The 13045-nt window shown below is 32.5% G+C and overlaps 2 protein-coding genes across 2 annotated transcripts; one reads left to right on the top strand and one right to left on the bottom strand.

The window, feature by feature from the left end:
- Positions 1-5270: 5270 nt before the first annotated feature.
- Positions 5271-6758, bottom strand: LOC127748440 (uncharacterized). Its single transcript, XM_052262969.1, has 2 exons — positions 6176-6758; positions 5271-5887 (listed from the first exon to the last, which is right to left on the bottom strand). The coding sequence occupies exons 1-2, from the start codon at positions 6756-6758 to the stop codon at positions 5271-5273; spliced, it is 1200 nt and encodes a 399-aa protein (XP_052118929.1).
- Positions 6759-7549: 791 nt separating this feature from the next.
- LOC107493123 (bifunctional nuclease 1) lies at positions 7550-11328 on the top strand. Its single transcript, XM_016114199.3, has 11 exons — positions 7550-7826; positions 8343-8671; positions 9085-9255; positions 9362-9411; positions 9624-9680; positions 9801-9866; positions 9951-10025; positions 10213-10328; positions 10496-10587; positions 11009-11063; positions 11147-11328. The coding sequence occupies exons 2-11, from the start codon at positions 8353-8355 to the stop codon at positions 11148-11150; spliced, it is 1005 nt and encodes a 334-aa protein (XP_015969685.1). The 5' UTR covers positions 7550-7826; positions 8343-8352; the 3' UTR covers positions 11151-11328.
- Positions 11329-13045: the final 1717 nt, after the last annotated feature.

The following is a 13045-nucleotide window of genomic DNA, read 5'->3' as shown; positions in this document are numbered from 1 at the left end:
GTTCATTGACTTCATTCATATATATTAATACTTATTTAGTATTTTATTTTTTAATGATTATACTAATCTTATTATTATAAGTGTATGTAGTAATTATTATATTATAATAAAAAGTATTCTGAAATATTCTTGTGCTGCAAATGATTCTTTTTTTATATTTGTAATTTAAAATTTTAAAAAGGATGTATTATATTATAATAAAAATTAGAAAGTGTTAAGATATGGATTAGCCGAAAACCGCCGGCAATATAACACCGCCTACTGTCTAATGATGAGTATCGGAGGTTTCCAGTCTAATTCTTGAAAACCCATAATTGCCCTTACAAGCTTATGTACCTATCCACAAACTTCTTTTCCGTCAACATTTAAAAAAAAAGAGAGAGAGAAAAAGAGAAGACAAAAAAAAATGTTATGCAATAAATTAAACGAGTTATTTTTCAAATAGTTCTTAAATTTGTACTCAAATTTTAAATTTGTCTCTGGATTTAATAATAGTTATTTATAAAATATTTTTTAATAACAAAATAATGACATAATTGAACGGAAGTCATACTAAAAATCATGCTAGATTGATAAAATGTTGTCGTTATATTTTTAGTTTTCAAATATAATAGAAACGAGGTTATTTAGAGTAATTTAAGGAGTTTTTACCTTCTAATATGTTAAAAATCCTTAAAATATCTAAACAACGTTATTTATGTTTTATTTGAGTGTTAAAAATAAAATAAGGACGTTTTATTTGTCTAGCATGACTTTTAAGATGGCCTTCGTCCAACCATAATATCATTTCTGTCATTAAAAAATATTTCAAAGACGACTGTTGTTAAATTCAAAGACAATTTTAGAATAATTTAAAATTTATAAATAACATTAAAATTTGACTATAAATTCAAAAATCACATGAAAAGTTAACTCAAATTAAACTCTTAATTTCAAGTTATTCCTACTTATTTCAATTTATAAATAATTTATAAGATATAAAATTTTAGTTCAAATCAATAATATGTTTTACAAAATGTTATACGAACAAAATAATTATTTAACAGTCGTCGCAATAAAAATTTAATAGTACAATTTTATATTAAAATTATAAGAGAATGATTTTGTAGTTATAAAATTGATAGTATTATTCTTTTTTTATATGATTTTTCTGAATCAGATTTATTGTCATTATTTTATTTTTCATAAAATTTTCATTAAAATAATTTTAAAATAACATAAAACCAATTACGAAATGACAAAATTAAATCACTCTTCAAAATTATAAAGTCAATAATTTCTGCTAACCTTTCGATTTATTGATAACCATTTCCAATGTTGTTTCTTTTTTCTATAATTAATTAATATGAGTATCTTTGGTTTGATTCTCATTTTTAACTTTTCTTTATAACTGATACTTTAAAATTAGCTTTAAGGAATGATTTTTCTTTGCCAATCTTACAATTGGCCATAATGAAAATGGATCAATCTTTTTTTATTTTACTACTAAGTTTATAAGAAGAATACAATAATATAGTCGTTCTCTTACACCATCTACAATAATATAGTCAAGAAAGAAAAAATACAATAATATATTAATAAAGTTAGGTATGTATGGAATTAGATATTCTTCAGATAGGTTTAAAAAGAAGAATGAAACTAAAAAATAAAAGTTATAACACAGAAATTAAAATATTGAGATTAAATTAAGTTTTTATATCATATTTAGGATAAAATATATAAAATTAAATTATGGTAAAAGAGAATACAGTAACAAAATATTGTTATGGTAAAAAAGACATAGAAAGAATACAACGACTTATTAAAAAAGAAGAAGCGACAAATATGAGAACACGGCAAAGTACTATCATGACGAAAGAAAATGTAACAGCGTGTTATGGTGATCTGACGGAAAGAGACACAAAAAGAGATGCAACGGACAAGAACGGATATAAGGGAAGCGAGTGAAAGCTTCGGTCCCTCCAATTTTTTTAAAAAAATATTTAATATTTAGTCTAGTATAAATAAAATTTCAATCTAATTTAAATATTAATAATTTTTAATATCTAAAAAATAAGTAATAATATTAAAAAATTTTGAAACATATATTATGACTAATATTTTTTAATTGAATAAAAATTTTCAAATCTCATAAAAGTTATTTCTTTTTCTTATTGTAACCGTCTTTTTTTATTCATTTGTTATTAATTCTCTCTGTTTCAACGGCTACAACTAAGAGATCTTTTTCGACTATGAATATTGTGAAAAATAACTCAAAATCAAAATGAAAGATGAATTTCTTACTAATTGTTTTTTAATTATATTGAAAAGAAAATTGTTGAAAAATTTGACACAAATTCTATTATCGATGAAATTTATAATATGAAGAATCGACGATTTCGTTAGTAAAAAATACACACATATTTTTTGTACTTTAAAATATATTCTCCATCGGTATATTTTTGTAATACATCTTATATTATATAATTTTTTACATAATTTTTAATTTTATATGTGTTATTGGTCCCTCATAATAATATTTCTGTATCCGTCCCTGGCAGTCGGCGTGTTGAAGAAGAAGAAGCAACAAACACAAAAAACGCGACGAGATGCAGCGACGTGCTATAGCAGTCTTCTTCAGCTGCTATAGCAGAAGGGAATGTAGCGACGTGTTGAATAAGAAGAAATAGTAAATACGAAGAAGAAAAAGGTCGCCGAAGCTCTCTGACATAATCGGAGTTCTCTTTCGCTGTCACTGCAACGTTATTCGAGTTTTTTAATTTTGATATGGGGAAGGTGTTGGTGTTTTCCAACGTTATGGGGGTTTGGGGTGTTTGACGGAGATGTGACGGCGTTGTTAAAGAAATCGGTGGCACCGATGGGGGGAAGAAAATCGGTGGGACCGATTTCCGGGAGGGGGAGGTGCGCAAATCGGTGGCACCGATTGGTGACCCCCTTGCCACACGTCGCGCATGCAGCTGGCTCCTGGGTGGCCCGTGACCCCTTATCTGTATTTCACCCACTCAACCGGATACCCCTATCTCTTTCACTCTCCAACACTCTCTCTTTCACTCTCAACTTTCCCTTTCTGCTTACTCTCAACCCCACTATTTCACCATTGTTGGACCACCTTATCTCAGGGGAAAAATTAAATAAAAATGCCAAAAAAAAAAAACCAAGGAAGTAAATCAACCGGAGCTTCATATTGTTAATTATCTTGGAGATCCAAATCATGTAAGTTTTTATTTTTTAATAATTTTATTTAATGATAATAATAGTGATAATTTTAGATTTTATTAACAGTATATATTGTAATGACACTAAGTAGAAATTAGAAATTAAACATGTATGTATGTATTTTATTATTAGGTGGTTAGAAATAGAAATAAAAATAGGAATAAACCTTGTATGTATGTATGTATAGAGATGAATGTTTGTTTGTTTGTACCGGTGATGAAGATGAAAGCCTGGGTTTTTTTATGTATATTATTTAAAAAAAAGAAAAAAAAATGTTTGAAAAAATAATACATAAAAAAAAGTAAAATCTGTACATATTAAATTGGAATAGGAAGATATTGATATATTGTTGTTATTATCAGTATTAGTAATTGAATTTAATTAATTATTATGATTAATAATAAAAATTTTATTAATTATTTTATTTATGATCGTTAATTATTATGATTAATAATAAAATTAGTATATATACTGTTTGAATAATAATAATAATAATAAATTAGTATGTTGTTTGGTTTATATAAATAATAATAATAATAATAATAATAATAATAATAATAATAATAGAAAAATTAGTATGTATGCTATTTGAATAATAATAATAATAATAATAATAATAATAATAATAATAATAATAATAATAATAATGAAAAATTACTATCGTGTATGTTAATCAGGTTTGAAATGAATATGTATGCTGGTTGGTCAATTCAAATGTCAATGTCGTACAAAAATGTAAATCCAAACGAAATGTAAAAAAAGGTAACTACTACTATTCAGCTGGACCTGCATTCGGTCCACCACTTTGATGACATCTACTGCGACTATGGCCTTCGGTACCGCATTGCTTGCATCGCCTCGGGCGACGCAACATACGAGTGTCCATCTCATTCAAGAAGCGGGTCATCTTCGGCCGACCCTTGGCTACCCGTCTGAGGAACGGGTTTCCAACGAATCTAGGTCCATGATAAGCAGGCCACGTTGCCGGATTTTCCAGTGGTCGAAACCTAGCCCTGTATACTCTTCGAATTTGGTCCATCTTGTAAACGTCATTAACGTACACTTTCCAATCCAACCTCTGATTTGTACAACACGCAAACACGTGCCTACACGAAATTCGGTCAACCTGAAATTCACCACAGTCACACCGATAGTGGCGCAGGTCAACTGCATACTCAACCCCACTAGGCATCTCGCGTACTTCGAAGACTTCATTTTCTCTATCAAAACAGCTAACCTGTATGTTACCTGATGCTCGTTGATTTGCATGCAGCTTGATTGTCACCATCTCAGAGAACACAAGTCCAGCACTGATTTGGGCTTCAGCTTCAGCTCTTTTCCTAGTGAACAACTCATTCAGTCTGTAAAATGTCACCTTAACAAGTGCAGTGACTGGGAGATTGCGTGCACCTTTTAAGACGGAGTTGATACATTCCACAAGATTGGTGGTCATATGACCTCATCGGTAACCACCATCAAATGCCAAAGCATACTGCTCACGAGGGATCCGATCAAGCCAATTGGTGTAAGCCTCACCCCGTTCCTTTAATCGTTCATAGCGCATCTGGTACTCCCTGGTCGTCCTCGAGTATCCTATGAAAAACATTCAGTCAACTATGAACACCATTCTATTTGATCGTACTTACAATAAATTCAAAGTTCATTCTATACAAACTTACCAATGTTGACGATAAGCTTCTGCAGGTAAGGTGCTTTGAACTTCCTCAAGAAGTTGGACTCAATATGCCGGATACAAAACATATGGAAAGCTCTTGGAGGAGACCACGCCCCATTACTTCATTCAATAGCTGACCTAATCGAATCGTGTCGATCGGAGATTAGTCCAACACCATCACGGGTCACCACATGTTGACGCAGGTTGCTCAGAAAAAAGTGCCATGCATCAGAAGTCTCTCCCTCCACTATGGCAAATGCAATAGGCACGATGTTGTTATTACCATCTTGTGACACTGCAACCAATAAACAACCCTTGTATTTTCCATACAAATGAGTCCCGTCCACCTGCATCACTGGCTTGCAGTGTCTGAAGGCCCTTATACAGGGGTAATAACTCCAGAAGACTCTATGTAGAACACGTATATCAGGAACCAAATCATCCCCTGGTAAGCTGGCATTGTTTCAAAGTGAACCACTGCTGATGGCTCTTTGTGGCACATGGCCTCAAACCATATCGGCAAAGCTTCATACGATGCTTCCCAACTTCCGAAAATTAATTCGACCGTCTGCTGCTTTGCTAACCAAGTCTTGCGATAACTGATGGTGTAGTTAAACTTTGACCGGATATCAGCAATTACTGATTTCACCTTTATAGACGGGTCAACCTCTACCAACGGCTTTATTGCTTCTGCAACTGTCTTGGAATCCAGCTTCGAATGGTCTTGAGAAATAGTAGACCTGGTACAAGTATGACTTCCATTGTACCTCCTTATCTCCCAACAGTACTTCTTTTGCATTTTGGTTACCCTGATCAACCAGTCACAACCATTCCCATATTCTATACATTTGGCATAGAATGTCGTCGGTTCCGACTCATATACCCGATAGTCCACACCTCTCCAGATGGTATAATCTTTCATTGCCTTGATTACTGCCTCCCTTGAGCTGAATTCCATCCCCACTGTGAACTCACCATCCGCCACAACAGGAGGGGCTACATACATCAAAAGTAATAAATGCTTTATTATGTACTCAGTAAGAAGTCCTTCATTACAACTCAATTAATAAACATTCTTTACTAGGTAAGATCGTTATAGTCTTATTTTTCGCTATTCCATCTACGTAAACAACAATTAAATATCATTCACAACAAAGAACTATTAATTAATAAAAAAATCAAACGCTATGCTCACAAATGCCTAGTCACATATCACATACATTACTCATCTGACTTATCGATCGGCTACTTCAGAGATTCACGTAGCTACCTAGGTTTACGCACCTGGATTCATATATTGTGAAAACTCCTGCATAGCCCCCAAATCCAACGACCGCATGAAATAAGGCTCTTGAAACGGATGCGGGTTTGCTAGTACATTTGCAACTTCCGCCACATTTGCGTTCATGGCGCCAACAGCTGCTTCTTCGTCCTCACCTGGACTGACGATCTCATAGTTACTTTCAAATTCATCTTCGCTTTCACTATTATAATCTTCCAATTCAATGTTACGGTCCGCTTCAGATTGCTCAAACTCAATATATAACTCGATGCACGACATTCGGTGGCGATTTTCCATGTACATTGAAAACATTTCCTGCATACTCGCTTCGTCCATCACATACTTGGTCTGAAATTGAACAAACCCACCAAACACAGGTAAAGGATACCTGTACAAAATACACGATATCCTCCTACATCTTTGAGTGCCTATCTTCTCACAAATCACACCTTTCAACTCCTCAAATGACAATGTGAACGGAATAACAACATCTAATGGATTTTCACACACAAATTGAACTCCCTCATATGTTTGTAATAAGATCTGTCCGTAATAATAAATCTTCAATACAACTCTATCATCCATAACACTATCTATTCTCAGCCTCACAGTAATTTCTTTTACAAAAATGAAAGAGAAGAATCAGAGAAGAGAAGAGAGGAGAAGAGGATGAACATTAGCGGACGAGGAAGAAATGGGGCTTCTGTGATACCACCATCCGCTTTTTGTGTTGACTAAGGGCAAATCGGACGGACCGACCGCTGCACACCCAAATCGGTGGGTCCGATTGGTGCACCCGGATTAAAATAAAATTCCAGCACCTACAAATCGGTGGCACCGATTTCATACCCAACAGCCTCCCTTACCTCAAATCGGTGGGACCGATTTCACCTCTCACTCACACAAATCGGTGGTACCAATTTCGCCTACTTTAAATCGGTACCACCAATTTCTTCCCCTAAAATTCCAAAAAAGCAATGCCGTCGTAACAGTGTAAATCACCCATAATCATCATATTCCAGTATAACTCACACCCCAATATCATATCTAAAAAAATCTGCCCATCTTTTATGGGTGATTTTATTAAATTTTAAAATATTTCAGTGAGTTATTTTATCAATAACAAAGTGAGATACCATTTTGTCGGATTAAATATCTTTCGGATACCAGTATTTACTTCTACATTTTACAACTGGAACTCTGGAAGTAAGTACTAAGTAGAGAAGTAAGGGGCAAAAGTGTAATTGTGGCTTCATGGTCTCTGATTCAGACACACGCATTACCTTGTCTATCTTCTATGTATGATGGAATTGATGACTATGAATTATGAAAACTACTTTAATATACTTTGCTTTGCTTTCAGCCTTTCTCACACACACACACATAACTACGTAATCTCTTATCTTCTTTTCTCTTCTCTTCATTCATTCATATTCATTCCATTTTCATTTTCCTTTTCATTTTATCCTCCTTTTCTCCACTTTCCTCTTAGTTCCAATTTCATATGTTTCCTTTTCTTTTTAAATAAAACCATGTATCAATAATAAAAATCTTACTGAATATATACACATATATTTTTTTTTACTTGTTCTTGCTGTGATCATCAGTGTGACTCAAAACACCGTCTGATTGTTGACCCTGCATCTCTTCCAGGTGTGGATTTTTTTGCTTTTGAATTTTATCCATTTCATATTTTCTCAGCTTTCTGTTAATTTGTTTCATAATTTAGAATCGCATGCTAACCTAATATTGTTCAAGCCTTATTTTGTTTTTCTCTTAGGCGATCATCAACTATGTTAATTGAAGTTTCAATTATATGAAATAAAGTAGTGCCAGAAAAAAATTGGCTGTGTAGGATTTTTCTTTTTTTAATTGTAGATTTTGTTTGTAATGCTAACGTTTTGTATGAAAATCGATTAACTGTTAGCTAGTCATCAATGAATTTTCAAAGATATTATTGGACTATAAAACTGTGCTTTGAAACTGTCTCAATAAGTAGACATTGAATCTCACAAATTTATTCAGAGAAAGAGTTAGTTAGATATAGAACTATGTGAAATTGTCTCTTTCCTGAAAGATTTTTGTAAAGTGATGACAGATATTTTGTGTCTCGAAGTCGTTACCGAATAAGAGCCTAATGTTCTTTATTTTTTGAATTTGGGGGTTTAGGGTTTATAAGATGGGTTCTCTGCAAGGACCAGTTTTGTGCCCTTCTGTTCATGCTAAACTAGCAGGGTTGTTCAGCCTTCCTATGATTGGACCAATGAATGTTAGCTGTTTTAGAAGTGAATTCTGGGGATTCAAGGAACTCGGTGGCGGCAGCGGCGGTGGTGCAAAAGTAAAGCCAGGGATCCTTTCTTGCAATGTGCACATGAGGAAGTGCAAGACAGCAGTGCATTGTAGTTTCAACTCGTCTTCGAATGACAGCAGTGGAAGTGCCGCGGAGAATTTCAATGAGAAAGATGAAGATTATGTCAACTCTAGCATTGTTGAAGCTGGTATGTTGTTTGTAGCTACTACAATTTTGATTTAAAAAATGAGCATGTATTAGTATGATCAATATGTGAAGAGGAGCCTTGGAGCAACGGTTGAGTTGTCTCTATGATCTCGAGATCACAGGTTCAAGCTGTGGAAATAGCCACTGATGTCATTTTCTAGGCTGTGTACATTACATCTTTTGGGTGCGGCTCTTCCCCGGACCTGCTCAACGTGGGATGCTTGTGCACCGAGCTGCTTTTCTATTATTAGTATGATCATATGCTGAAGAGCATCTATAATTAGCTTCGTTTCTTTTTATCTGTCACGGTCACTTTTTGGCACATCATTAGATCAATGTATTTGGAAAATAATTGATTTGGTTTAGTGCTAGAAGCTTTGATTAATGTATCTGGATACAAATTCGGTTGAGCAGTTGAGGTGAAGAGCGGAGCAGATGGCTTCATAATCAAAATGAGGGACGGAAGACACTTACGATGTGTTCATAACAATCCTCAGGGAGGGCATCTTCCAGAGTATGCACCACATCCTGCTATTGTTTTGAAGATGGAAGATGGCACCGGCTTGCTTCTGCCGATAATTGTTTGTAAGTCCCTGTACTCTGATTATGGTAGAATGCAATGTTACTTCTCATTTTTTGATAGTTATATTATCCTTTCCAATGTAAATTTCTGTTATGTTTTTATTGGCAGTGGAGATGCCGAGCGTTTTACTAATGGCAGCCATGCGCAATGTTCCCATAGTATGTCCTTTTCTCATTTGAATTTTGCAGCATTACCCTTAAATGTAGCTGAGTTTTTTTTATTGTTCAAGATTTATAGTTGATTGATTACCAGAACGAGGAAGGTTGTGGTTTTTTATGCAAATATAGCTGTGTGCTAGATATATAACTATTCATATGTCTCCTTCTGTCGGCTTGAGTTTTTAATACTAATTACTTTGTTGGTGTATCAGGCTAGGCCTACTTTATATCAAGTAGTGAAGGAGATGGTTGACAAGATGGGTTACGAAGTATGGTTTTTGTTTGTCTTATGAATTCGTGTCCAGTTCTTATTTCATTTGTTATTGTCCTATGGAACTTCTGTGCTGATATTAATTACCGAACGACATTATTTCCGGCTTCTTGCGCAGGTTAGACATGTCAGGGTTACAAGAAGAGTTCATGAGGCATATTTCGCTCAGTTGTATCTTACTAAGGCATGTATACTCTGTATTCTTTCTCTTCTAAATGGAACAGAAACTATGAATTCCCTTAAAGTGTTGTTTGACACTTTGGTATAGGTTGGAAACGAGGCAGAGTCTATGAGTTTTGATCTTCGACCTTCGGATGCTATCAATATTGCAGTAAGATGCAAGGTAATCTTTCAAAATATGAATGCATCTTGTTCTGCAGCATATTGCATTCTCCTATTGAGGGAAGTATCATCACGTCCTTGTATGCACATTTAGAATGTTTTGATCGAAAGCCAAATCTTGAGGTTACATTAGTTGAACTTAATATTTTTCATCATTGATTTTAAGTTCTGTATCAATGTTGTTGTAGGTGCCAATTCAAGTCAACAAATACTTGGCATTCAGTGATGGAATGAGAGTAGTTGAATCTGGAAAGCTTTCGACGCAGTTCCCTTTGGACGGTCAAATATTTGCCGAATTGGACAAGTATGTTTTCGAAACATATAACATTACAAAGCAATATGATTGTGTTGTATTGTATGTGTCGAAAACAATGAATTTCTGTTTCTTTAAAAGCGAGTTTTGGAATCCGTCTCGCGATTTTGAACTTCTTTTTGAAAGAAAAGTATATTAACTAAAAGAAATTGTTTCAGGCCAAGTGGTCAGCCTTGTGTTGAAACTCAGGAGTTCAATCTCTTGCATGAAATGCTGAAAGCTGTTAACGAAGAACGTTATCAAGATGCCGGTAATTGCTTTCTTATGATTATTAATTCGATTGTTGGAGTATATTGAACTTATTATCTCTTAAGAATTTGGTATCATCATCACTTGGCATGCCATATTCCCTTAGCTATGGTATAGTGAAAATTACATTGATCTTCGCTGATGTTAGACGATATTTACACATGGCACCCCTTGATTTCTAATAATTATACTAACCTCCCGAGGTTGAAATGTTAGCGTAAATATGACAAATTAAGGAGTGTCGAGCGTAATATCATATAATGACGGGGTAGTTTATTGTAATTTAAGCTGAGCTATGAAAAAAGCTATGATAGATGAGGTATCTTAAATGATCATCATCAGAACATGTTTTCTTAACTTTATATTTTCCTATGAACTAATCATAAGTTCTGATGTTAATTATCACCATATCCTTGTGTCAGCTTTGTGGAGGGACCAACTCAATCAACTTAGGTCTGGAAAAAATGTGAATAACAGGTATGAACCCTTTATTTTGATATGCCAATTCACAACTTTTCTATTAAATCAAGTTGACATTTTGTTTTTAAAATTTGATGCAGATAATGAAGGGATAAATTTGTAAATACAATCAAACATTAGCATGTTAAGGGGAATATGCTATGTTTTTTTAATTGAATGTGTGAATATGTGTATATATATTTCCTAACATTGATGCTAATGCTTCATGTATAACTTTTATGAAACTTGTTTCAATTCTCAATAGTTGTTAATTTGAATACTATTTGGCTAATGGTTGTGTTTGTGGCTTCACTTGGTTGAAAAAAACAAAAAAAAGAAGCTAAATTGCAAATTTTTTGTTTTTAGTGATTATCTCTCATATCTGAATTTTATTACTAAGAATTTTATTAATATAGCTATCTGTCTCTAGAACTTCAAAGTGGTGTCTAGGGCATAAAGTGAAAATGATGATTACCTAAAAAATATTCCTACATTATATAATAATTTTACAATTCAGCATTTTCAATCAAGTAGTATTTGATGGTATGTTTGCATGTGCATTGAGATGGCTCATAGTGATGTGGAAATTCAAATATTATTTACTTCTATTTCGTTATGGCAATATGTGGCTCACAAATTTTGAATTGTTATAATCTGCTACCAAATCATTATTTGGTTTGGTTAAAAGTAAGAAATTTGTTGCTTCTACGTTGGGTTTTACTTTAGGCTTTAACAATATTACTGTGTTAGAAAAAAAAGGGAATCAAATGATTAGTCATACTAGGGTTTTCTAGATATTTGACTAGTTATCTAATAAAATTACTAGTAAAAAAAAATATATAATTATATAATCTTTTTTATAAACTAAAGGAAAGATAGTGTCAATTATTATTCTGGAAAATCCAATTACTAGTAACATGATCTAACCCCAAAAACAAAGTAATGTTTGTGCTTAGATAATTTAATCTATGATTATTATTAATAATTCAGGTAGATTACCTATCAATTGCAAATGCACGCTACCTATCTCCCAAAGTTCTTACGTATCAACCAACCATTTTGCCAAATTGACTGCTTAAAATGCTGGATATGCTGAGAACGAATTTTCAATTACGCCTCACGGGATTGTTTCACAATTTTGAGTTTATATTATATTAATTTAAAATGGGTTTGATTTGGTTTTTTATTTTTATGCTTTCGTAGAAACTAGTCATGTTTGACAATTTCATGAAACTCATCCATTACAACTATAGAATTTGAAGGATTACATATTATAAATATTGGCATTCAACCAATTAAATATATACAATACAAAAATTTAGTACATAATATAAAAATTTTTAAAAAATTATAAATTTATTTAACTAATAAAATATATTTATAAAAAAATGTATATATTATGTATAAAATTTTTTGTGTTATATATAAATTTTTTCTATCAATAAATTTATGTTATCTGCAAAAATTTTAATACCAGGTCAATAAATTTTTGTACATTCTAACAAAAATGTCTATAACAAAAAAAAAACACAGAAAAAAAAAACGATAACCTATATATATATTAATTTTTATTAAACTTGTGCGAACTTAATTATACTTAATTATAAAATGTTTGTAAGTATAGTATCACTACATAGTTTACATTTAATTATTTATAGAAATTAGTAAACTTGAAAAGTTAAGTGACTTAAGGTTAAAGAAAAGTTCGTGGTCTAAACTCATATTTTGGTCCTAACTGGCGTGCCAACTAAACATAAATGCCTAGTCAGTAGTCACAACTCCGGCCCCTTGCGTGAATAAACAATTTTCAAACTTTTCTTAGCAAATTAAGTTGAAGTGTCCTAAATTTTGAAAAAGGATAAAATAGTAAAATAAGAATAATAATAATTTAATTTTAATATATTATTAGTATCATCATCTAAATATATATGTTTTTTAGATAAATATTTATCAGTCAATATAAAAATAATTATTTTATTAATTTAATGTTAGATAATTGT

The sequence above is a fragment of the Arachis duranensis genome, chromosome 6 (genome assembly GCF_000817695.3).
Source record: "Arachis duranensis cultivar V14167 chromosome 6, aradu.V14167.gnm2.J7QH, whole genome shotgun sequence".
NCBI classification, from domain to species: Eukaryota; Viridiplantae; Streptophyta; class Magnoliopsida; order Fabales; family Fabaceae; genus Arachis; species Arachis duranensis.
This window is presented reverse-complemented; position numbering and strand designations above follow the sequence as displayed.